The 27109-nt window shown below is 39.4% G+C and overlaps 1 protein-coding gene across 4 annotated transcripts in view; it reads left to right on the forward strand.

The window, feature by feature from the left end:
• Positions 1 to 27109, forward strand: part of cita (citron rho-interacting serine/threonine kinase a) — a 56128-nt gene that overhangs the window by 9956 nt on the left and 19063 nt on the right. Inside the window, exons 7-34 of one of the 4 annotated variants that reach the window (XM_061832969.1) lie at positions 146 to 239; positions 355 to 561; positions 903 to 1056; positions 2317 to 2506; positions 4575 to 4680; positions 6095 to 6238; positions 6631 to 6750; positions 9622 to 9792; positions 9905 to 9958; positions 10037 to 10090; positions 10528 to 10668; positions 10815 to 10943; positions 11398 to 11493; positions 12282 to 12398; positions 12975 to 13084; positions 16235 to 16409; positions 18052 to 18249; positions 18465 to 18518; positions 19006 to 19203; positions 19445 to 19638; positions 19752 to 19887; positions 20007 to 20111; positions 20657 to 20797; positions 20961 to 21068; positions 21597 to 21789; positions 22083 to 22244; positions 23569 to 23592; positions 24310 to 24447. In XM_061832969.1, the coding sequence (XP_061688953.1) occupies positions 146 to 239; positions 355 to 561; positions 903 to 1056; positions 2317 to 2506; positions 4575 to 4680; positions 6095 to 6238; positions 6631 to 6750; positions 9622 to 9792; positions 9905 to 9958; positions 10037 to 10090; positions 10528 to 10668; positions 10815 to 10943; positions 11398 to 11493; positions 12282 to 12398; positions 12975 to 13084; positions 16235 to 16409; positions 18052 to 18249; positions 18465 to 18518; positions 19006 to 19203; positions 19445 to 19638; positions 19752 to 19887; positions 20007 to 20111; positions 20657 to 20797; positions 20961 to 21068; positions 21597 to 21789; positions 22083 to 22244; positions 23569 to 23592; positions 24310 to 24447 (3713 nt within the window). The remainder of the gene's footprint in view (positions 1 to 145; positions 240 to 354; positions 562 to 902; positions 1057 to 2316; positions 2507 to 4574; positions 4681 to 6094; positions 6239 to 6630; positions 6751 to 9621; positions 9793 to 9904; positions 9959 to 10036; positions 10091 to 10527; positions 10669 to 10814; positions 10944 to 11397; positions 11494 to 12281; positions 12399 to 12974; positions 13085 to 16234; positions 16410 to 18051; positions 18250 to 18464; positions 18519 to 19005; positions 19204 to 19444; positions 19639 to 19751; positions 19888 to 20006; positions 20112 to 20656; positions 20798 to 20960; positions 21069 to 21596; positions 21790 to 22082; positions 22245 to 23568; positions 23593 to 24309; positions 24448 to 27109) is intronic. The other 3 variants (XM_061832971.1, XM_061832972.1, XM_061832973.1) reach the window with 3 other exon arrangements.

The raw sequence follows: 27109 nt of genomic DNA on the forward strand, positions 1-27109 counted from the left end.
CATCACCTGAATTTGCATTTGCTATAATTGTTGGGCGTCAATGTATGTTTTCCTTATGGATAGTGGAATGTAGAACATAGTAGTGGAACATGTTACCAACCATCAACTCTTTGAAAATGATATTTTCTCATATAACGACTTGCAGAGATGTCAAGCCCGAGAACGTTGTCATTGATCGGACTGGTCACATTAAGCTCGTAGACTTCGGATCCGCTGCCAGGCTCACGGCTAACAAAACGGTGAATGGAATATATAGTTTGCACCGTGTTCATTTCCTTATTATTATTTATTACTATTATCATTGTTTTTGTATAGTTATTGGTGTGTCATTGTGTTTGGTTTATCTTCCTTTAGGTGGCCACTCCCACAGTTCCAGTAGGAACTGAAGACTTCCTCTCCCCTGAGGTCCTGGCGGCCATGAATGGGGGGCCTCATAGCTCTTATGGCGTGGAGTGTGACTGGTGGTCCCTCGGGGTCATAGCCTACGACATGATCTATTCTAGGCTGCCTTTCTCTGATGGCACTTCAACACGAACCATCCACAACATCCTCAACTTCCAGGTTCTTACATTTGGCATTTACCTCGGGGACAAGCCTCTTTATTATTTTATTGATAGTAATTGGGCTACATCCCTTATTATTTTTACTTTTCTGGAATCAATGGCATCAAATACATTTGGGGTGAGATCGTCAGCCAGGCCCTGTCATTGAACAATAGGGATCTGACAAATCTTCATCTAGAGCACTGGTGTTAAACCCATTTTTGTCATCAGCCACACTGTAGTTATGACTTCCCTCAGAGGGCTGCTCAGACTCCGAACCCTTTTGTTTCTAGTTCTTCAGAATGGCCAGATGTCCCAATATTGTTGGCTCATCAAGGATATATGTGATTTGTCGCTTAGAATTTTCTGAAGATTCCAGAGGAACCACGCACCAGTAAACAGTTTGTTGACCTGGTGTTTGGTTTGCTTTGTGGAGCAAAAGAACGTTTAGGATTCCAGGGACTCAGATGCCACTCGTTTTTTTCCAGTGTGGAATGGAACAACTTAAGACAAGGTGAGGAGGTTCGCCCTTGACAAGCTGTGCTTTTTTTTAAATATCACCCCAACAGAAACAAATTATTCGTATTTCAGCAGACCCCTGCAAATCCATGGATAATTGACCCTCATTATAAATGCATTCAAGAAAAAACATAATAAACCCCCCAAAATATTGAATAAGTGAGGTTAAATCACTTAGCTTTGATATGCTCCAGCTCAAACACGACCCAAATGAGGACCAGCACTATAGGAAGTGGATGAATGGATAATGCGTGAACGATCGTGAAATATTGAAGATTCAAATGTATGTTCCGGTGTACTCGAGTTTACTCTCAAGCAACAGACATTGCATTTCTTGCCGTTGGCAAAGATCCATCTTTGTCCTCAGGTGTAAATTGAGAGGTAAAAGAGGACAGGAAGAAAGCAAAGCAAGTTTTTATGTTGTGTTAAAAAAAAAAAATCAATGCAGGACTGATTGCATTGGTATCAGAATGTAATGCTGCTTTGGATAAAAGAGAATGACAGAGAGGTTGACATTTTGAGATGAGCATCTGACAAAATTACACATTACATGCAAATTAAGATTTATGTGATAAAATCTCACACTCCACACTAATGAGCATTTTCAGTCACGTGTGGTCACATTAGAATGTATAATAACGCTGTTATTCCCACCTGTGTACGATTTATGGAATACCTCATGTCTTGAGATGAATCAACGCTTATTTTTAGTATTCTGACATTACCAAACATGTTCACTATGTTCTTCTCAAACATTCTCATCTTTGCTGAATTTTAATGTAGTGTGTTTAGAATTTACACTGTCATCTGCAGACTAGCCACAATGTTTAGACTCATTTATCTTTATGCGCCAATGAAAGAATATATTAGTTTTTGTTTTTTAAAAATTGCATCCCATTAAATTAATGAACAGAGATGTACATGAATGTGAAATGTCTGGCTATGTATTAATTAAGGAGATTCAGATTGAGGTTTAAGCTTCAGCTCTGGTTTAAGATGAGAAGCTTGCTCTGCTGCAGTGAGACAGAGCAAGTGAGCATAAGAGAGTGAGTGATTCCGAGGAGGGAAGGACAGAGGCAGCATGTGCATCAACGTGCGACTTACCGCACTCTCGGCGCACACCACGCTCCGAGGTTCCTCCCCTCCATCTTTGCCTCTGTCTCCACCTCTCCTTTTTTTAAACTAGCCTCACCACCTCTGAAAACATTTTCCTTACCCTTTTTTGCTCCCACCTCTGATTTTCTGCCCCCGACAGTTCTCCCACCTTTTGTTCCTGCGTTGCATGCCGAAGATGACACCTCTAATTTTGAGGAGCCTGAGCTGGCAGCCCCCCGGCCAGCCTCAGCATCCAAGCAAGGAGCTCCCCCTGTGGGCTTCCAGGGCGAGGATCTCCCCTTTCTAGGATGGTTTTTCAGCAGAGCGCTGACAACACTGGCCAAATCTGAGTAAGTTTTGTATGTTTATTATGCGCTCTTTGGCTTTTTCTAAACACACTGCCTACTTTATTCTAAGGACCTCTCATATACGACCACCTTAATATAGCTTTGTTAATTAAAAAAATATATACTTCCATCTGCAGTTGCTTTGCCTTCACATTTCTCATTACCCTGACAACAAATTCCAGGAGTATGGTTTTAGGTGACTGGGCACATGGCTTGTCATTAGCATCATACTGTTGAGGCCAAAATGGGTTTGGCCATATGCTGTGCAAGGCACAATAAACAAGAGGGAGGATTACTTAATCTGCATGTGTTGTTTTTTTGACTCCAATTCTTATTTTTTGTGTGTGTTTTGAAATAATGTCATTGGTATGACAGCTAGGGTGTGCATATTCACGGGTCAGAGGTTGTGATCTGTTGTTATCTTACCATCGGTACTGATTGGTATGCAGCTGAGTGTGTCAATGAGGTTCGCTGAGAGGTGGAACCCCATACATATGGACACACACACACACACACTCCAACATTCTTGTTCTCTCTACTGTTGCTGTGTTGCTTAATGGTATCCTGAATACAGCATGGGGTTTGGGAACATAATTATCAATGAGGCTGTTTGACTTTTTAACCTCTAGTATTCCAAAAGGATGTGTTTGATTCTATCAGCTCATGCCAGCTTGATCGTGCTGGAGACTGCGGATCATGACAGCTGCAGTAACAGGACAACGTTTGCAGATTAGATAGTAAAAGGGATGAGAGCTCAGATTGGGGGAAAGCATTTCTATGGTGACCACTGTGGTGTGTTCCCCCCCCCCAAATTCCCCACCCCCATCTTTACTGTTCACATTCATTGCCTCATCTTACGCTCTGCATAATTGTCTCTTGCTCTTTTCTTTACACCAGCTGTCATGTTTTGTCATCTTCTATAAACTACTCATATCTTTTGCTCCAGTTGATTAAGTGGAGATACAGTAGGCGCTCCTAGGATGTCACATTACTGTGTGGGCACAAACATATGTGGAGAGAGAGGGGGAAAAAAAAGACAGAATTGAGCCCAAGAACGCCAGGCATAATGATAGTGCTAATAATGTGGTTTGGGGCTTTGTAGAATCCTTCGTTTGTTGTCATTTTTGTTTTAGTGAATGCTTCTGACTGCTCATTAGTACAACTCAACAAAATCCCCTAAGCAGCATGCCTCAAACTCATAAAATATACTCTGTGGTTTAATGGAGTCTTTGGGTAGGGTGCGACAGCTTGTATGCTGTTATATTTGTAGTAAACTTCTTTTTAAAATACTTAACTTGGGATTTTTAAATAAAAAAATTTAAGGCATGTATTTGTTTTAGATTTGTTGACTCATAAATTTTATTTGGAAGAATAATGTTCTTAGTGTCTTCTTGTCCAACATAGAAATCGAGAGGTTAGATTAAATGGATCATCACGTCAAATATCCATGAATGAAGACAGCCAGGTGGCCATGGTTAGACCTTTCATGGTCCCACAGGGAATGATCCGTGATCATTGAGGAGATCAGCCGAGTTTCCAAGTAGTCACGAACCTTTCTCAGCATCTCCCCTAACATTTAACTAATATATCTCGTCTTGGAGAAAACAGTCTGTATGATTCAGTATGCTTACAACTCCCTCTTTCTCTTTTAAATAACTGGGGGGTGTAGCATTTAATGTAGCTTACATCCATTTTTGGTGGATTGAAGCTAAACATTTGAGATAATTGTAAATAAAAACCACTTGGATGAACTGTATTTAGGCAGTATTTCTTTTGCGTGTCACTACATAGAATCCGCGGGCCAGACTTTCACAATCACTGTCATTGTGTGTAGTGACAAATGTGGTGTTTATGGAGGTGTTCCTCGTTTCATTAATTTCAATCATTCATTTCATTGTTTCAGTAATTATATGAAACATCACGTAATGTTGTAACATGACTCAGGTCACCTTTTTTGGAAAGATATATCTGTTGTATGCTTTTATTTTTTACGTGTCTGTTTCCCTTAAACTTTGTAATTAACATTAATATTTAGTTTGACAAAGAATTATTCATATGTTCTTGACTCCAGGGCAGTGTCTGCAGGCCTCAACTCTCCAGCTAAGACCAACTCCATGGAAAAGAAGCTCCACCTTAAAAGCAAGGAATTGCAAGAAACCCAAGACAAATGTCACAAGGTAAGACTTTAGTTGGTGCTACAATTCCAATAAGCTGCACTAGTGTGTACGCTGCGCTGCTCATTGGCTCAGACAAACACTTTTCCTGTCAGGTGTTTCCATTTTATTGAACTTTAACATTTTCTTTTTATTAAAACAATTTTTCACCTCACCTTGCAAAAATACTCGCTTATTTTACAATACATATCTGGAAAGCATAAGGTATAACACTTATTTACATTTTTTTCCTGAAAATCAGACAGGGTTGGATATAAAAGAAACAATGTTCACCTGTTTAAAAATCTACAAAATTGTCTGACAGAATGTCAGTAGGAAATAAAATCCTCAAACGGTTTCAGGAGTGACTCCCAACTATTTCCAACACACAACTCACCACTTTTTATTGTCTTTAGTTTTTCACCTCTGTTATCTGTTTTGTTATTATAGCCTCTAATAAATAAATGTATCAAAGCAGAAAAGATGAACTTTTGTATTCAAAGGTTGATAATGGTCAAGAAGTATGCACGTTTAATAACTTTTGCAAGCTCTCTGAAGAACTTCAGTCATGCCACCTTCCAAAAAAAACAGTAAGATAGAATGGGGCAATCCTAATAGTGATACCCCCTCTAACCATTGGTGTTTATGCCCAGTTTTTTTGTTTTGTTTTTCGCAGTTAGCCCCCATAAATGGTGACACTCATCATCCAATGTGTCTTTTATCAGCTAACATCTGGGTCATACATAACCTGTCAGGTTTAAGAGCCTGACTTTCTATTAAAAAGACGAACAGATAAGGCTTCAAGTTTTACTTGCTGCAAGGGGAGCGACAGGGCCTCTCCCTGCTTCCAACCAACTCCAACTCGTGTCCCCTTGCAGCTTCTTTTTGTTCACATAAATCACATGATGAGTGTATGTGTGTGAGACAGTTTAATTGACTGCATCTGTCTGATTGATGACATCTGTTTTCAAGACAATGAGTTCAAAGGTAGAAGCTAGGTGATGATGTGTAACCAACTACAGTATGTACAAAATGAGAACATATGAATTATTTCTTTAACATACTCCCTCTACCTCTTTGTTGTTAATTTAGTTACATGGAAATTGAACAGAGCGTGTGCTGCGTGGCTGTACCTCCACAACTTCACAAAAAGGGGCACATAGTGCATAAACATTTGTCGAACATTGCCAAAGTCTCCCCAGTTGGACATGGGTGTTTAACAACCAATTTATTATTGGATGATAGCTAAAAAAAAGAAACCTATAACTGTGTAAACATAATACAGTACTGTACTGAATAATATTTTCCATTTCCAGCTCCTTATTATCGCAATGGTCATCATCTATCATCTAGATACACAATTTGTCGATTTCCTCACAGGGATACATTTTAATCCACCAATACAGGATTTTTTTCATTAAAAATGTAATTTATTCAGATGGAGCAGGAAATTTCCAGGTTCCAACGGAAAATGACTGATCTAGAGTCAGTGCTCCACCAGAAAGATGTGGAGCTGAAGGCCTCTGAGACTCAAAGGAGCATCCTCGAGCAAGACCTCGCCACCTACATTACAGAGTGCAGTGTGAGTCATACAGCGCACAACAAATGTCTCTGTAGATGTGAGAGAATCCTTCCAGACATTTTGAGTTACACAAGCATGCTCTGATATGTCCTCTGAAAAAAAGCCCAATTAGTTTGGTAAAATGTTTTGGCTTTCCTGAAGTCTTGTTAATGTAAAATGTTTTGAAAAAGCATATTTTTGCATTAAGCCTTTGTGCGGCAAAACATAATTGTGCGAGTCAAGCTCAGACCTCCATCATTACTTATCAAACACAGAGGAAATTCAAATAAAACCTTAAAGCCGAACTAGGTTCTCTAAAAGTTGTATCCCAAAATGGTGTACCTGTACTTTGGTGCCCTTTACCAAATAATTTTTTCTTTGAGCCGTGATCTGTGTGCATGGTGTCTTTGCAGAGCCTAAAGCGGAGCCTTGAGGAGGCACGTGTGGAAGTCTCTAGAGAAGATGACAAAGCTATGCAGCTGCTGCATGACATTCGTGAGCAGAGCAACAAGCTGCAGGAAATCAAAGAGCAAGTATGTACTGTAGTTAAATCGTCCTTGCTCCTCTTCAGTATAAATAACCTTGTGATTCAGTTTTCTTGGTTAGCTAAGAAACGGAGTTCTGAAATGACCAACTTAAAACAAAGTCAGTCAAATCCATCAATCTATCAATTCAAATGGGAAATAACTGTTTGCCTTTACCTCTAATAATGAGCTGCTTGAAGTCGCAGTGCAACGATGCAGCTTGTTACTGTTACTCAGGCAGGGCATCACCTGATGAGGGTTCCCTTGTTCCACGTTCTGTAATTACAAAGGTCATCCCTGCAGATGCCATCAACGCAAGGTACAAAAATGGAGACTTTGATCATTAATCAAGATGATGCTCACCTGCCGTTGTCTCCAGGGAGAATAGGCACAATGATTCTGCACTTAGGATCAGAGAATACTGTACACATTTAACTGAGAGATACAGTATTTTACACATATACTCATAGTCCTGCAGGAAAACAATCGTCCCCCCTAAAAAGAAACATCAAAAGTCATCATTTGTTATCAAGATAAAGCAAAATGTTCAGCAATGTGTTTCTGTTTGATTCTTCATTTAAGCATATCAGAATTATCCATCAAAGATTTAATCTTCCTTTCTATTTTACTTTTGATGTGTTTTTGTTTTTTTGTGGGGATGAAGAGTTATTGCTGCAGTGCTGAGAGGTCGTGCACATACGTCATGAAATCACGTGTTTATGTTGCCATATTGCCAGTCTAGCAAAGCATTGTTCAATGCTAAGTTGGTTTTAGACGACACGAAAATGTCTTATAGCACGATGCCCAAACTCTTGTCCAATACCGTTAGACATTTAGAAGGTGAAAATAAATGAAAATACATGGAAAATTTTGATATTTAAAGCCCAGGTGTTATCCCTATAAACATTCTAAAATAGATATTGTAATGAAAAATACATTTAACAGTATTCACTTAAATGTCTACACGAAAAAAAAAAAGTGAGCGGCGAGCGCGTCATCCATGCACAAAGTTGCGCAATTGAGTGTCCCTCGACATCCATATTAGTCGCGTCCTCTGTCCTTGACATCATCGTCACTTCCGCCGTTGAAAACGGGCAGTGCCTGCCACTATGGAAGCCGAACAACAGAGATATTCGCATTTTTCCGACACGCCTTCTGACATCGAAGCTCTTTTCAAAAAGAACAACACCACACAACCGAGTGAAGTTACCGGGGCAATATTACACAATTTTTTCAAGCCCTCAGGGCAATATTACACTATTGTTTCGAGCCATATTCAGATGATATCCGATCATGGCCAAACCGCATCCCGTCTGATTCACTCACGCGGCGGAGATGAGCCATCGCGGCTCATCGCAGCTGGCTGGTGTGGCTTATGACAGAGCCGAGCGGTGCTGCTTTAGTCACAGTCGAGCTGGGGCGCTTTATGCGCGCACGCGACTGAGTAACGCATTCTCGGCTGGGTTCTTCAGAGCCGCCCCCGTCGCAAAGCCCGACGCGCACCCTTCGCAGAAGTTGTGACCGCCGAACGCAGCGCCTCAGCCGGTGTGGCTGAGTTTCGGTGCCCGTGGTGGCATATAAGGACGAGCCGAGCTATGTTGCTTTTAGGGGTATGTTCAAAGTCACCGCAGTACGCGATGAACACTATCGAGACATTGTTGGCTGGACGACAAGCACATGGACACATTTCATATGCGCATCTTTTGTTACGTTATGAGAGAGACAGATTACGTGGTCCGCCCCAAACTTTTTTTTTTTTTTTTGGAGCTGTATACACACCTACCTCCCACAAAGTTCTCGTCCTCTGCACCCATGCAATCCATTTTTCACAACGAACAGGGTCTCTTTCAAACTTATGAATGGTAATTCCATTCTCCCGAGTGTTCAAGCAATGTCCAGCAATGCAATGAGCCGGCATTTTGGCTAAGACGAAGGAACAACGAGCTACCTTCCCGGAGGTAAAACTAATGGAAACAAACGAGTCCACTAGGGGACGCCTCTGTCCTCTACGTCACTTCCTACTTCTTCTCGAAAACAAATCCCTCAGAAGATTTTCATGGCGGGAGTTACAAAAAGCTGTATATGTCAAAATCATGTTTTGTGGTGAAAAAACACAAGGGACCACATTGGCTGTGGGTTTCTCATTAATAATATACCAAAAATCATCTGTTTGACGACACTTGACCTTTAAAGTAGGATAGCAGTTTGCTTGTTTTCATGCTTTTCCAAATGAGACTCTGAAATTCTTTTTCACACGGTTCAGATGCATAAATTGCTAACTTATAATATAAAGGTCCTAAAGAGAAACCGGTACTTGCGTGAGTAACTATTCAAGACACAAAGTTTGTAAATAACAATTACTTAGTGCAGTTAGCATTGGAATCTTTTATTTCTGCCTTTATTAGTTTAACATTAAGTTTATTTCTGTTGTTGTTTGTAGGGGTATCTGACTACTCCACGTTACTGAATACGTGCATTTCTTAAATTTAGTCTTATTTGGTTATGTGTCAAGTGCAAACTGGGGCACAACCACAGTAATAATATACATAAAAAAAGTAAGTTTCTTTCGGCTTGTCCCTTTCGGGGTCTCCACCGCATCATCTCAGATGAGCGCACATATATGTTTGGCACAAATTTTTATGCCGGATACCCTTCCTGACGCAACTCTCTCAGGGAGTGGAGGCCCCAATGGGATACGAACCCACAACCCCTGGTTTACCAAACCAGTGCTCTAACCACTGAGCTATGGGGCCTATTGATAATGTACATAAAATAAACCTTTTTTAATATTGTCGAATTAAAGCATTTTAATCTCAGTGATTGCACGATTGAGTTTTTTTTTTTAATTGGATACATGAGATTACGGCTCTGTTGTTTTAGGAGTACCATGCCCAGCTGGAGGAGATGCAAGTGACCATCAGACAGCTGGAGGAGGACCTGTCAGCTGCCCGCCGCCGCAGTGATCTCTACGAATCGGAACTCAGAGAGTCAAGACAAACCGGGGAGGATCTCAAACGGAAGGCTATAGAATACCAGCATAGGATTCAGAAGGTACACTTAGCAATCTGCAATATACTGTAAAACAGTGCTGCTTCTCTTTTTTTATTTCACTGCAGTCATTAAAATTGAATCAAATAATCTTAATCAAGCTTTATGCTTCCAGGCTAAAGAGCAGGGTAAAGCAGAGGTAGAGGAGCTTCTTTCCAAACTGGAAAAGGTATAGTGCATCTTATGGAATTATAGGCCTAGAGTTGTAGTTAAATTTAACTATTTAACTGTTTACTTCCTTCTCAAGACAAACGCTGAGCAACAGATAAAAATTCAGGAGCTCCAGGACAAACTGTCAAAGGTAATTTTTTGTTTTTTTAATTAATTGTACTGATGCACTAATCTTTGTGTGTTTACGACAGAAACTATCTTTATAATCTTGAATGAGGAGCAAAATGCAATTGCATCTGGGACTCCAATAATTTTCAGTGGGGTTCTTTGTTCCTTGCTTATTACATATTGATCTTTTTTTTCATTATATTTGTAGGTCCACCGTATTTCTTAGTCTTTAATTTGGTTTTCCAAAATGAACGATATTAAGCAAAATAGAAAATGGGTGGAAGGTACTTATACTTAATTTAAGACCTCTCAGTAAATATGACCAGGGAAACCCCTAAAGGGGGTCTTGAAAAAATCCCAATAGTGGCTTGCTTACATCTGGAAATATCTTGTGTAAATGAGTGCAAATGTCTGGTTCAAGTTTTTCAGGAACTCTTTTCACTCCCTGACCTCCCTTAGGCGGTGAAAGCAAGCACAGAAGCCACTGAACTGCTGCAGAATGTCAGACAGGCCAAAGAACGGCTGGAACGAGACCTGGAACGTTTGCGAGGCAAAAGCGACTCCAGTGACACGCTCAAACGACGGCTGAGAGAGACAGAGGTACCACTTTAGACGAAAGGTCTTTTTACTGTAAAATAGTTGACACATAGTGTGACTATAGTTACACTTCCCCACTTCTTTCAACTTTGTAGCCATATAATGTACACTTCATCTTATGTCTCATTTTGTTGTTTATGGTGTGTAAGCAGGAGGGCAGGAAGACCCTCGAAAACCAGGTAAAGAGGCTGGAGATGGTTGAGCGCAGGGAGAATAAGCTGAAAGATGACATTCAGACCAAATCCCAGCAGATCCAACAGATGGCTGAAAAGATCCTGGTGAGAGACCTACGGATAAGACTTGCTTAATGCTCTTCACCACTCCACCCCTAATTTCACCCGCTGTCCATCGCTGGTTATCTTCATCGCTCCTTACTGAGAGCTCATACTTGCACACAACATGGGCTAGCTAGCTCAGCTCTCATAGTGTCAGATTTTCAACTGAATACATAGATCGCAGCACTTAACTGGTGTCAAGATGAACAAGCGCAGCTATAGCCGTTTTGTGGATTTACAACTTTTTAATGCAAGTTTCTTTGTTTTTGTTTTTTTTTTTCTACTGTGCATTTGTTATTATATTACATTTCCTTAAACAGTTCTGTGTAAATGTGTGAACATGCTGTGGCTTACGGAATGTAAATTGCAATCAAATACAAATGCGAACACGTTTATATATGTCTGTTTCAAGAAATGGTAATTCATTACACTAGTGTGTTATTTTATTTATTTGCAGGAACTAGAGGACCACCTGAGGGATGCCCAGTCTACGGCACAACGAATGGAAACTCAGCTTGTCCAAAAAGAGAGGCTTTATGAAGACAAAATTAAGGTAGTGATATTATGCGACTGAAAATGTCTCCCTCGGTAGGAACAAAAGCTAATACAAGTTATTAGTGTAATTCATTTGGTGTCAAATATGTGGCCCATGGACCTAAATCAGCTCACTTGGGTATATAATCTAGCCCAGAGTATGAATTTAAAAGTGGCAAAACTATAGAAGACATTGTCATGATGGGGACTAAGGATACTTTTGATAATTATTTAGCTCAGCTAGAAAATGGAGTGGTAATTGTTCTTCGGTCTTCATACGTTGATATTATTTTAAAGTGCATTACTATGCAGTATATTTCAGTTCCAAAAACATGTGACTTAATGTTTTATGCTTTAAAATACTATTGTTATGATCAGTTATTTTGGACACATGTAGGTGAGAAACTAAAGCAATATTTTCTCAAGAAATCAGAGATTGTTTTGTAAAAAGATTTAAAAATAAATAATTATATTTAAATATTTTTGCATTAGTTTTGCATTCAAACAAAAGAAAATACTTGTTATATTAAATATGTTCTAATGTTAGTGGTCTAGCAGCATTGACAAATTAGGCAATATGTTTGACACCCCTGGTCTAAACAAAAGAAAATACTTGTTATATTAAATATGTTCTAATGTTAGTGGTCTAGCAGCATTGACAAATTAGGCAATATGTTTGACACCCCTGGTCTAATTCCTTGGGATAGTAGATTGTGTGCTGACAAATATTGTCCTCATATATTTTTAACACATATAATGGTATTGGTTTGATTCATGGTGTGTATATTTGCCAACTCTGTGGTCTAGGTTCTGGAAGCCCAAATGAAGGTGGACCTAGCTGACAAAGAGAGTCTGGAGGCCAGAAGAGCACAGCAGGAGGAGGAATCAAGAGAGAACTGCAAACTTATCAGCGAGCAGAAAGCTGTAAGAAAAATGGCAGTGACTTTAAAATTGTCATTGTGAGAACTGCCTTTTCAATTCACACTCTACATTTAGATAAATCAATTAAAGATATTGTTTATTCCGAAAACAAATGTAACTAGTAAAGATACCAAAACGATGTTGGGTATAGATTTTCAATATTTACCTGTGAATGTTTATGAACATGCTTCTCACAAAATTGACAGAATTACTACATGTTTTTGTTTCTTTCCATACACAATATGTCATAGTGATTTGTCTGTATTAAAACGAGCACTTTTGAAGGCCGATTAAATTGTAGTGTACATCATTTTGCGCCGTAAAATAGGGGCTAAAGTCCTAATATGGTTAATGTGGTAAAATTGAGGCAGTTAAGAAGATTTTCGTCTTCTGACATTAACACTAGAAGATTCAACCAACACCTATAAGGGAAGCCAAGAGGTTTTTTTTTATTAGAGTGAGACATTGTTTCCTTAAAAAAAGGCTTAAGCTAAAATTGTGCACGAGAACGCTAAGGATTGATAAAAACGTTTTTTTTTTAAACTTTGCACCATCATACTGTGTCTCCTCTTCCTGTAGACCATTAACGCAATGGATTCGAAGATGAGGAACCTGGAGCAGCGAATCGCTGAGCTGTCAGAGGCTAACAAGCTGGCTGCTAATAGCAGCATCTACACACAAAAGAATATGTGAGTTAAGCAGACTTTCTGCCCATATTGTGCTTTACTGACACTCCCCACCAACACTGATACCATAGCCTCCAACCTCCAATGGCTTTATTAGCGTACATTTAAATCTAAAACTCACTGTGCACCATGACTTATGGCTCTGTTTATTTATACACCATGGCTCTTGTTAAAGTGCCATTAAAAAGTATGGGTACGCTTCTGAAATTATTTTTTTCATAAATTCCCCACTTTAATGTGTAAGATGAAATAAATGTAAATATAAGATAAATGTAACACGAGTGAACTTAAACTTCTGTTTTAAAGGGATTTCAGATGTTAAAGGAAAAAAATATTTAATTACCTGTCCAAGTGTGAGAAAGTAATAGCCCCATAAACCTAATAACTGTGACATAACCAAGATATGAAATCAAGCATTTTCTATGACTGTCAATGAGTCTTTGACCTCTCTATGGAGATATTTTAACCCGCTTTTCCTTGCAGAATTGTTTTAATTAAAAAAATATTTTGGGGTTTTGAGCATTGGCTGGCTTTATTAGCTCAAGTCACGGCTTTTCAATTGACCCCTCCGTACAGGGCACTTAACCACGCCTCCTGAAGTTACGTCACCCCACGTGTGCTAACCTCAGACAAACAATTAGGAAAAATGGCGGCGCAGGAAGAAAAGACTAGAGCGAAATTGTCCGATTTACCAGCTGATTTACCACTCACATTCTTAGCGAATAGTGAAATATCGTTGAAAAGCAGACAGCAGGGCTTCAAGTATTTCAGCGAGGGGTATTTCAATGGTATTTACATGCATATCGACGGAGAAACCATTGATATTAGCGCGAGATCTTTCCGGAGTGAGAGGAAGACCAAGAAGCCACATAATATAATATATTATAACCCAAAGACGAATTCGTCATTGACAGTTTCCTATTTTCATGTTACCTGTCACACTTGTGTGCAGAATCTGTATGTGTATCTGTATAGCCGTTTATGAACCGTCGTATGAAGGAAAAGAAGAAAGCGAGGCTTGATTTACGAGTTGTTTCTCTCATTTTCTTTGTGTAACGTCACGCGGTCCCCTCAATAATTATTCTTGAATTAGTGCCGAACCTACGTAAGTCCCGACCGAGTACGACAATCACTACTTTTGTGTCCTCAAACATCCTTCCTTCAGTCTTGGTGTCTCGGTGCATGTCGAAGGCTTTTAGGACTCGCTAGTCCGGTTTAGCTTAGCTCCTTAGCCGGCAACAAAGAGACACGTTTGTGCAGTCAGATCATCGCAAAATATCGCTCAACACAGATCAAGTGTGTCAATCAATCACACGTAGCTATGTTATGCAAGCAAAGAACTGCTAATTCATTTATATGAGACATTTATTGAAAATCAAATATAGGGCATACCTTCATGCAAACATAGTCCGGTTTAGCGTAGCTCCCTAGCCGGCAACAAAGGGACACGTTTGTGCAGTCAGATCATCGCAAAATATCGCTCAACACAGATCAAGTGTGTCAATCATTCACACGTAGCTATGTTATGCAAGCGAAGAACTGCTAATTCATTTATGTGAGACATGTATTGAAAATCAAATATAGGGCTTACCTTCGTGCAAACCTCTCTGTTCCGGTTGGTTTTAGATGGATTCAGTTGATCATACGATCTTCCACAAAGTTTGATCCATCAAAGACATTTTTCGTACTCTGTCTTCTGTTCCGTTTTATATTAGATGGATTCAGTTGATGATTCGGTCTTCCACAAAGTTTGATCCATCGAAGACATTTTTCGTACTGGGTCTTCGGTTTTGGAAAGGGTACGAATTGAACTCCACCAACTACCCTTTCAGGATACCTGTTGTCACTATTACAAAGTCTGTGACTACACCTCTTAACCATATCTATTGTGAAGAACCCAAATACGCGATAAAACGCGAACAAAAACTGTACTGGACCATGCAACGTTGTCTGAGGGAACGGCGGGTGCAAAAAGTTGTGTGGTTTATGCAGATATCTGTCCTCTGATTGGTCAGCGACGCGGATGATGCAATTTATACGGGGGGGTCAATTCTAGTCTGAACTTTGACTAGCCCACTCGAAAACAGTCATTCTATTTTTTTTTAAGCTACTTAGAAGTTGACTTGATGTGTTTTGGATTGTTATCCTGTTGCAGAACCAAAGTGTGCTTCAGTTTGAGGTCACAAACTGATCACTGTGTATTCTCAGGATTTTGGGGCACATTCCACAAAGCTTAACTTTCATCTCGTCAGTCCATGTAGTATTCATTTTCTTGCAGCTTTTTTTAGATCTTTTGTCTAACCTGATTTTGTTGCAACAGATTCTAAATGATTTCTTGATGGAACATTGTCTGGAGATAATCGGGCTTGGGTGTGAGCAATGAAAATAAGCCAAACATTGTGATGAGTCGCAATTAATTAATGATTTAACTAGGGGGTAATTACTTTTTTACACAGTGCCAGGTAACTTTGAATAGTTTTTTTTTTCGTTAGTAACTGAAATCACCACTTAAAAAACTTTTTTTTTAGATTTGTTTGATGTTCTTAAGCATTGAAATTGGGAAACTATGCAAAAACCTAAGAATTTGCGAAAATGACCAATTGCGTGACATCACCACATAAAAAAACTTTTTTTTTTTTTTACATTTGTTTGATGTTCTTAAGCATTAAAATTGGGAAACTATGCAAAAACCCAAGAATTTGCAAAAGTGGCCAATAGTGTGACATGCACAATGCTTTATGAGTCATCCCGTCATGTGCGGTCATAAATCGGTCATGTCAATTCTGCATTAAGTTGCTGATTTAACACAAATATTTAAGTTATTGGTTCATGTTTATGTAACTAACATCTCTGGCTTACATTACCAAGTAATGTTTACAGATGAGGTAATGCTTTATTTTGTAGTGGATAAGTGATACTCGCCATTTAACAGCTGCTGTTCTGAAAATTGCTTCAAAAAAGCCAACATCAAACTTTGATCCAATGGCAAAAAAAAAAAAAAAAAAAGTGATCGACAAAACAACACAGTCCCCATGATAAGTCAATCTAAGTATTAACACGACAATGCCTTTTTTGTTGTTATTTTTCATGTGTATGGCCCCTTAGACAAAAAGATTGCCCATCTCTCCTCTAACCAGTCGGCCATTTATTTAGGAAAGCCCAAGAGGAGATGATTTCGGAGCTGCGACAGCAAAAGTTCTATTTGGAGTCTCAGGCTGGCAAGCTCGAGGCTCAAAATGCCAAACTGGAGGAACATCTCGAGAAGATAAGTCAGCAAGAGCAGACAAAGAGGACCCGTCTACTGGAGCTGGAGAGTAGGCTACGGGAGGTGAGGCAATATGAAGCAGAAACAAAATCTTTCCGCTCAGGATTAAGTAATGCTCTTAGCTGTCTCTTAGTGTAGCTTTACATTACAGTAATACTGTTCACAAAGCGGATTAAGGCATTTGATCGACCACTGAGCTGGTAGTTTTTTTTTAGCTTAATTAATGTATGACTACAGTTCTAGCAAAATAACAGTGCTCAATTTCAGTTTAATGTTGGACGTTGTGCCAATTCAGTTTGAGTGAGTTAAAAAGAATATTTTGGGCTATTCAGTTTAGTTTTCACCTATTCTTCATACTACAATATCACATCAAATTAAAAATGTAAATCATTTTGCTAATTTTAAAAGCCTTTGTAAATGATTCACTTTTTTCACATTACAGCAGATACTGTATGTTGCCTGAATGCCGGTTCTCTTCCTCCACAAGTTCTTTCACACCAAGAACTATAGCTAAGTGTGGTACTAATTACTGACTGCTCTGCACTCTCACGTCCTGTGAATCCACACACACGACCATATATATTTTTTTTTTTTTTTTGGTTCACCCTACTGTAATGGAGGAGGAGGTTACTTTCGGCTTGTCCCTTTCGGGGTCGCCACAGCGTGTCATCTCAGATGAACGCACATATATGTATGGCACAATTTTTACACCAGATGCCCTTCCTGACGCAACCCTTCTCAGGGAGTGGAGGCGCCAGTGGATATGAACCCACAACCCCTGGTTTACCAAACCAGTGCTCTAATCACTGAGCTACAGGGCCTCTGTTCACCCTACTGTAATATAATTTAGATTATGTATGGTGGACACAAAAGTGTACCATTTGGCTCAAAAATGCCTTTCAAAAATACCAGGGGACCAAATGCAATTTACTTTCCATACAGGAATATTTTATTTAGCAAGGCAGCCTTAAATAAAATGTTCTCTTCCTGTGGATTATAATGTACAAGCACAATATGTTAAAGAGATTTAAATTCTTAGTCCTAATTTTGTTGAATGATGTAATTTATTTGTGGTGGTGTTGAATTTATACAGGACTGCAGTGAAAGATCTTGCTAAAATGGTATTATTTTTAGAATTTGAGTTCAGCTAAATATTAGATTAGAATTTGGGAAAAACATCTCAATGAGCCACCAAAATACAACTGCCACTTTCACATAGATTGCAATGTTTGAGGAATACTAGAATTATTTAATATATAGATTGTATGAATACTAGAACTATTTTTGATTTGCTGTGGTCTGTTGTGAACTGAAGACTGAAGTTTTCTCTTTCAATATCCTACCTAAAGTACAAGTACATACTGCATGTTTAACTGTTGTGACGCAAGTTTCATTTAATTTCATTACTTTCACTTGAAATCTCAGGTTGTGTGTTTTGGTAATTTACAGTATATCAGAAAATATAAGGACACATTATACTGTATTTTACCGTATTAACCCAAAATGAATAGTAATAAAATAAAAATTTAGTTTTCCTCCCAAAAATGTACATTGCTTGTGGTTCTCCGCTGCAATGGAGTTTTCCAAAATCTAGCATTGGGTATTTTGTACAGTTTACAGCAAATGATTACAGTTATATGCAAATATAAGCCTTTTATCATGACTCTATAAACACATATTTACCCTTGTTCTCCTGCCTTTCCAGATGGGCTTAGAGCATGAAGAGGAAAAGCTGGAAATCAAGAGACAGGTGTCTGAGTTGACCCTCTCCCTGCAGGAGCGTGAGTCCCAGATAAGTAGCCTGCAAGCAGCTCGTCTCGCTTTGGAGAGCCAGCTGCAGCAAGCCAAGACTGAGTTAGAGGAGACCACTGCTGAGGCTGAGGAGGAGATCACTGCTTTGAGGGTAGATGACAAGCATGCATGAACAAATTGCTCACTGTACACATAAAATCAGGCAATGAATAAAGAAACTATTATTTTTAGTCTCAAATCTAGCATAAAAAGCAGCAGCAGCAGCATTCATTATATGCTCAACATAAATGTCAACTAATGCCCTTTGATAGCAACATTACATGTTTTTCCTCATTTCAAATTTTTCTCATTTCCTTTTTCTCACAGAATCACAGAGATGAAATTCAACAGAAGTTTGATGCCCTCAGAGAGAGCTGTTCTGTAAGTGCTGATTGATATAATGGGGAAATGAAATGCATTTAATATTTTTCATAAAATTTCAATAGGCAGAAGAGTGGTTAGCACTTCTGCCTCACAATTCTGAGGTTGAGTGTTGGAATCTTGAGACAAGCCTTCCTATGTGGGGTTTGCATGTTCTCTGTGTGCATGCAAGGGCTTTCTCTGCTAACATGCATGTTAGTTTTATTAAAGACTCTTAAATTGTCCATAGATGTGAATGTGAGTGTAAATGGTTAGTTCTCCCTGCCTCTCGTCCAAATAAAGCTGGAATAGGCCACCAGCTCACCCACAAATAAATTGAGGACAAGCAGGATAGAAAGTAGATAGATGGATAATTCAAATCCATATTTACAAATCATCACGCTAAATCATATATGCCACTGTGCAACTTCACTGGATGCAGTGGGATTGTCACTCCGTTATCTGTTCCACAAGCACTGCAGACTCATCTAGATTTGTGTTGTTTTAGGTCATCACTGACCTCGAGGAGCAACTTACCCAGCTCAGTCAGGAAAATGCTGAGTTAAATCGCCAGAACTTCTACCTTTCCAAACAACTGGACGAAGCATCAGATGAGAGGGAGGACCAACTGCAGCTGAGCCAGGAGGTGGACCGACTCAGGAGAGAGGTGGCAGACCGTGAGATGCATCTCAACAATCAAAAACAAGTAATGTTGCCTAATGTTTGACAGAACACAGTTATTGATTTCAGATAATATTGTAGATTATTTTCCCGGTATTTTTTCACCTGAAAGCTTCAGTGTAAAGCTTATCTATTAGTTCAACTATTTAAAAGAAATTAGAGTTGAGACTCTCCTGTCCCCTGAAATGTTTGCCAGCCAACAACAAGTACTTCAAAAAGATGTGAAAGACAGTTTCCTCAAATTGGCATTTTATTAACCTTCCTAGAACATTGAGACACTGAAGACTACATGTAGCATGCTGGAGGAGCAGGTTGTGGAGCTTGAATCCCTGAATGATGAGCTGCTAGAGAAGGAGAGGCAGTGGGAGGCTTGGAGAGGGGCCCTAGAAGATGAAAAAAGCCAGGCTGAGAGACGCACTAGGGAACTGCAGAGACTGCTAGATAATGAAAAGCAAAACAGGTAATGTTGCAGTACTCTTCATTGCATTTACATTGTGATGAATGGTTAGCATCTCTGTTTGATTTCAGTTCACAACAAAACGTTTTTAACATTTCATACTGTTGTTTTCATAGGTTACGCGCAGACCAGCGCAGCACAGAGTCTCGCCAGGCAGTAGAACTAGCGGTCAAAGAGCACAAAGCTGAGATATTGGCCCTGCAGCAGGCCTTGAAGGAGCAGAGACTCAAAGCTGAAAGTCTGTCTGATACTGTGAGTTGTCAGAACTCATCTTATATTTCAGATCCAAGATTAAACTAGCTTCAGTTTTGGCCTTGTTGCTGCATAATTTGGCCAATGTTGAGAAAAGGTGCATTCTCTTGTTTGTGCAGCTCAATGATCTGGAGAAGAAGCACGCCATGCTGGAGATGAACGCTCGCAGCTTGCAGCAGAAATTGGAGACTGAGAGGGAGTTGAAACAGAGGCTGATGGAAGAGGTACAAAGTCAATTAGATTGAGTCATTTTCCACAAAAATATGTAATTTACTTAAAATTTAGAGCACATATTGTATCTGGATGGATAATCATAATAGTAATAACTAATGATTAGTTGCTAAAAACAAAGTTTATCAATTTGAACATTAAATATCTTTTCTTTGTTGTGTATTCAATTAAATACTAGCCAAACATGATTTGCAAATCATTCTATTCTCTTTTTTATTAGTTTAACACAACATCATTGGAATTGGGTTTGTACTTACTTGAATATCCTGCAGTGCCTTTATTGTTGCTGTTGGCATTTTGGCAGCCTCACTAACCAGTTTTTTTTTTGTCTGTTCATCTCTTTTTGAGGGACATGTCGTTCTTTTTAATGTCACTGTTGTGCCATATTTTCTCCACTGGATGGTGTGTCTTCATTGTTCCATTGAATATTTAATGCCTTGATCATTTTCCTGAATGAAAAATAAAAATGTGATTCCTCTGTTGCTGTGGAAGCTCTAAGTTGTTTCAGTCATTTATCTATCTACTGGTGTTTTCACAGCAAGGAAAGCTCCAACAGCAGATGGATCTCCAAAAAAGCCACATTTTCCGTCTCACCCAGGGCTTACAGGATGCGCTGGACCAGACTGATATGCTGAAGACTGAGAGGACTGATTTGGAGTACCAGTTAGAGAATATACAGGTGCTCAGTGCAATGCCTTGCCTATTGAATGAGATGCTGTATTTGAACAATTATGACTAATTTTGAAAATTCCAATGGTTTGTAGGAGATGAAATGTAGAGATGAATAAAGAAAAGTCTTCAAGTGATGTCCTTGAAGGATTTTAAGATTATTTATTTTTCAGGCTGTATATTCCCATGAGAAGGTAAAGATGGAGGGGACCATCTCGCAGCAGACCAAACTCATTGACTTCCTTCAAGCTAAAATGGACCAACCCACCAAGAAAAAGAAGGCTAGTCATGACCATAGCTCCTAATAGTTATTGTTTACGTCAGAGTTTTAGGGTTTTTGTTAAAATAATTTGAGCGTCCATATACTGTATTTATGTACTATGTAGACAAAACTACCTGTCTATTACCCTGCTATTACATCTAAAAGAAGTCCTCATTTTTTCACTGCTACAACTCGGCCATTTGGAAATTTCTGGTCTAGTGTCTAAGGTCCACATCAATTCTTCTACACTCAAGAATTCACTTTTAGGGGGGAACAAAGTGGACCAGCGTGATCCACCAGTCTTATCGGCGAGAATTTTTTTTTTTGTCAATTGCGTTTCAGCATGCCCAAAAAAAAGGGTTGGGGGGTGGGGGGGGGTGACAGCCTATCATCCATCTTGTCTCATCCTGTCCTGAACCCCATTGGTACAGTAGCTTGCGAGAGCCTGGCTGCTTGAAAAGTGTGGGCACCCCTGGTCTACAGTATAGTTATATGGTAATCTAATGATATAAGTAACATCCTCTCTCCATGTTCTCTGTGTGAACAGGGTATTTTTGGGCGACGCCGTGAAGATGTAGGCACAACAACTAATGGAGCATTGACTCCTCATACCCAGCCAGCAGTTCCCTTGCAGTACAGTGACATGAAGCTTGCTTTGGAGAAGGAGCGCTCAAGGTGTGGAGAGCTGGAAGAGGCGCTACAGAAAATGAGATTAGAGCTACGATCCCTAAGGGAAGAGGGTACGTCGTGACTAAGTACAGGAGTTGTCACTGCCTTTAAGCATACATGTACTTTCTCATTTTGGATTAATCTTGATCAAACACATTATTCATACTAGAACTTTTCTACGCCATTTAATTCATCTCAAGTAAATGAGGCCTTTAGCCAGCTCGAAATTGTTCTGTGAGGGGGAAAAAGATTTGGCGATGTTGTAAATGCATCCCTGGACTGAAGTGTATAGTGTCTTATTTTCTTGTTCTTTATATCCCCATGGTGTCACTGACTATGTACACTAATTTTTCTGAATATACAGCCGCTCATTTCAAAGCACAGGATCACATGACTACTTCCACACCAGCCCAGGCTCGCCATCAAATTCTCATGTCGGCCATTGTAAAGTCCCCAGAACATCAACCCAACCCTTGTGGGCTGCTTAACCCCTCAACTCGCTCCAAGGAGACTTCCACACCTGAAGGTGACACACACATAATCTTTGTCACATAAATCTTCAATCTCAATCACATGTGTATGTACTATCACGTCAAGAAAAAAGGGCCGTTGTTTGCCTATTTTGCCCATGTGGTGTGGCGTGTGTTTGTTTGTTTTTGTCTGTCAGCCTTTGTAAGGCAGGATTATACCCTAAATTAACGTGGATAGCTGTGCTCGGAAACTTGTAAATCTGAAACCACTCACCAAATCAGGAGCAGGGACTAAAGGAGGAATAAAGATGTCTTTCAGGTTTGAGTCACTGTGCCTTTATCCAGCCAATGTTTTAATCCTGCCTGGCACTGTCTCACAAGGGAATGTATAATGGCTTAATCTGATGAAACTACCGTAATTTCCGTCCGTCCGGATTATAAACCTCACCCATACATTTGTAAAGGAAATACCATTTGGTACAGACACAAGCCGCACCTTTGTAAAAGCCGCAAGTGCCCACATTGAAACACAAGATGTTTCCAAAGAAAGATGGTACACAGAGTTTTCAAAGTTTTAATACCTTATTTTAGTTTAACATAGCAGCAACACGGTACCAAAAACAGTGCTAGTTAAAAAAAAAAACATCAGTTAAAAAAAAAAAAAAAAACACCCCTGGTAGCAACACGGTCTCACAGCACTAACAGAGCCGGTTAAAAAAAAAAATCCCTAAATCACTGAGACGCGGCAATAACACAGCAGAAACACGCTAACATTAGCGCAATGCTAACAGGACCGTTTTAAAAAAAAAAAACGTACTGGTAAAATCAATGAGACGTGACAGTAACACAGCAGCAACACGCTAGCACAGCGCTAACAGGTCCGGTTAAAATAAAGACATACCGGTAAAAGTCACTTCTTCGACACATATATTCCACTGGTCTCACCCTTACCTTTTCCACTCAGGTGGTCCCTTGCGGCCGTTAGAAAAAATGCACAAATTATCCGCATCACCGCATAAGCCGCGGGGTTGAAAGCGTGTCAAAAAAGTTGCGGCTTATTGGCCGGAAATTTTAGTAGTTTTAATGCAGACTGTCCATTATTGAAGAAGCACAATGAAAATGTATCTCATCAAAGCAATATGAATTATACCCAATGATAAAGTTTCCTAATGAATTCTGAAGAATCCTATTAAAGCTATTTGAGGAAAACTGGGCAGACCAAGGTGACATTGGCTCTGATCCCATCAGATACTCTTTGATAAATGACAAGTTCATTCCTTTTTTGTGATTTAGGCCTCAAACCATATGTCTGTTTCACTTTCACCTACCTATTGTTAGACTGCTATCTCCTTTCTGTCTCTTTCCTCTTTTTCCTTGCAGAAAAGAGGAGGGTCACCTTTGAAAGTAAGTGAGCAACTCACCCATTCATTGATCTTACATCTTCTCAAATGCCAGTGGTGCTTCTGTAATGTTTCTTGTATGTTGTTTGTATGCTTATATTCATTTGTTTTGTACTGCCATACTTCATTCTTTATGCATTCCATTCTGATTAACATGCATAGTGTTATTTTCACCAGTGCCATAACTAAATCAGTGCCAAACCTAAACACAGGAGTATTTAAACAAAAATCAATCATTTTTATTTCACCGTTTTTACCATATAATATCCATCCATCCATTTTGTGAGCCGCTTCTCCTCATGAAGGTTGTGGGAGTGCTGGAGCATATCTCAGCTGTCATCGGGCAGGAGGTGGGGTACACCCTGAACTGGTTGCCAGCCAATCGCAGGGCACATGGAGACAGACAACAGTTGCACTCACAATCACACTTTGGAACAATTTAGAGCCTCCAGTTAATGCATGTTTTGGGGATCTGGGAGGAAACCGGAGTGCCCGGAGAAAGCCCATGCAGGCAGAGGGAGAACATGCAAACTCCCCACAGGCCGGGCCGGGATTGAACCCTGGACCTCAGAACTGTGAGGCCAACGCTTTACAGCTGGGTGCCACCCCATGCTACATATGGGAAATACTGTTTTTTTCATGAAATGTTTTTCCCTTCAAAATAACAACAAAATCTTTGTTTTTGCCCACAGCTCTTTACCCCATTTTTTTTTCATTGCAGAGTTTGGCCGTCGTGTGAAGGAGAGAATGCACCATAATATTCCCCATCGCTTCACTGTGGGTCTCAACATGAGGGCTGCCAAATGTGCCGTCTGCCTGGACACTGTCCATTTTGGTCGCCAGGCTGCCACTTGTCTAGGTTTGTGTTCTCTGTTTACTCTGTTCAGAGACTAGCGGATGGTATTTCAGAGAGGTATTCATTGTCCAGTCTTATCAATATTACGACAATCTCTGTGATTTGATGGGTGAGAATGCACCTGAGCGTCAACGCACTCGCAAATCTGCACAGTCAAGCATGAAAAATCATGTGCGTGAAATTTGGTGGAGAAATAGAAATAGAGAAATTTTTTTCTTCACTTTTAATTCAATAGACTCATATGGATAGTTTTTAAACAGATATTGTGGTGTAAGGAACCGTCCTCTACATTGGCTCAAATTACCTTGTGGATTATGTCTTGCACATGTCAAACATGTCCTTTAACAAAAATTGAAGCCATAAATTGTATAATGTTGATTGTATAGACTCATATCCTTCCTGTTTGAGATATGTGACAAAATCATAGCTCAAAATGGCTGCTTATTTGTAGGATAAGTTTGTTGTTTGGTCACACATAGATGTCTTTTTACAATATTGCGCATATCTTCTTAATGTGTCTTTTATCTAAATTTTGTCATTTATCTTTTTTTCTCAAACTAGCTTCCTTTAGTATTTTATCAGCAAAAGCATTTCCTAATTGAATCATATCTTTGATGTATGTGTGAGGCATTTGCATAGAGTAACAGTTTTTTGGCATTTGCATTGCAATAATTAAATTAACTAACAAGCATGTGTTACTTCGGCTGTGGATGAATTCATCCCCCTATTTTTTTTTTCCGTGCTGCGCAAAAACGTACTGTTCCAAATGCATATTGGCTGTCTATACCATGCATTTTCATAGATGACCCATCTACAAATAGCACGTCTCTTCTTTCTAAAAGCTGATCTCTCAGGCCACTTCTACTTTTGGCTCATATTTCTGCTAACTTGACAATCATGTTTTGCACCATCCTCATGACTTTCTCATGACCTGGTAAAAATTGTTGCTGGGTTCGACGTCGCTTTTTTTGTCTCAGTACGCAGTGCAGTGACTGCATGTGGTACTCCTTTCGAATCAGAGGCTGGAACAAAACTATGGCTGAACTTGTTTCTACAGCAATAGATGTCACAATAACTGCTCTTACATCCTGGGGTAATGCACATGCTCCGCTGAGTCTCTATGATGCACTAAAACTGAGGTCATGAAATAACCTTTAAAATCTAGTGTCTGCATAAACTTTTAAAGGATTTGCTATAATCTGACACTAGTTCCTTCTTTATCTCACAGAAAGCTTTTTCTGATTCTTCTGTCCATTTTAACAATTATGTCATTTTGAGGTCTTCCTCATACATTAATTTGGACAAAGGCGCAGTTATTGCTGCATAGTTTGTTTGTGGTTTTGGTACATTAAGTACAACTTTTTTTTTCTATCTAAAATTGTTCTTGCTGCGCTAAGGTTGTGTCCAAAGCCCTTATCTTGTTGTTAACTTGTTCTTGCTAACCTTGTGTCCCTCCTGTGCTAAATCTTTTAACAATGCTATTGTATCACTTTGAAAGTTTCCTTGTGGGGTGATGCAAGCAAAACATTATCTACATAAAGTACAATTTGATCGCAACTTGATAGTTCAAATGTGGACATACTAGCCATAACTTGTGAATAAATTGTTGACCTTTCACAGTACTCTTGAGATATCCTGGTAAATATGTATTTTTACCTTCAATTGCAAATGCAACTGCAACTAAATCCACTACTGTAAAAACCTTTGCATCTGGAGTTAATTAATTCAGCAATGTTTTTGTTTGTCTGGGAGACAAGGTACTCGCTGTGTTAACAGCAGCATTTACTGCTTGGAGGTCTTGAACCGTTCTCCAACCTCCTGATGGGGTTGCCTTTTTTTTTTTGTGTTGCAGGGAGAGTCTGGACATTCAATTATTACCCCTGCAGTAACTAATGACTCAATAACTGGCTTTATGCCATCTAATGCATCTGGTTGGATATTGTCTCATCTGTTTTTGGTCTAATTTGTACAGGTTGTGCTCCCCTAATGGCTCCCACATCTGATAGTCCTATTGACCATATGGATTCTGGGACTTCTTTTAAAAATGTTCCCTCTTCCTCTGTTAAGAGGTATGAGTCGATACTGTGTCACTTTTGATGAAGGTGACGGCCTGCACTAACCTGTACTTTTCAAATTTTCCTCGTCCAGTTTCCAATTAGTTGCTGTTTGGTCTCTTTTGACGAAACCTCCCAACCAGTCCGAGTGTGTGCCATATGGTTTAAACAGTGACACATGTGGCAACATTAAGCGTCTGTCATTCAATTATCTTTGTGCAGATAATCAACTGTTATTCATTTATTTTTTTTCTCTTATTTTTTTCTGGAGTGTATTTGTTGAGTTTGTTTTCATAATGAAAATCTGGGCCTGGAGGGTTTTTTTTTGTACCACATTGTTACTTTAAGAAAGTCTTCATTTATCTTATCCTGTTGTTCTGTTGGGAAATGTTCTGCTTGCTGTAGCAGTGTCTTTCCCATAAAAGTTGTAGCTTGTCCGTTTCTTTTTATTTTTCAGAATGTTCTCCACATGGAGGGCATGATTAAGATGCTCCTCCTATGTGTCAGTAGTCAGGCCAATGTAATGTTTGTTAACCCAGCTGTAATTTGTGTCTTTTAACCCTTAACATCACCGTAGTCCATGTCCTCTACACTAAATAGTCAGGTCGGCG

This window comes from Syngnathoides biaculeatus, chromosome 10 (assembly GCF_019802595.1).
Source record: "Syngnathoides biaculeatus isolate LvHL_M chromosome 10, ASM1980259v1, whole genome shotgun sequence".
Classification (NCBI taxonomy): domain Eukaryota; kingdom Metazoa; phylum Chordata; class Actinopteri; order Syngnathiformes; family Syngnathidae; genus Syngnathoides; species Syngnathoides biaculeatus.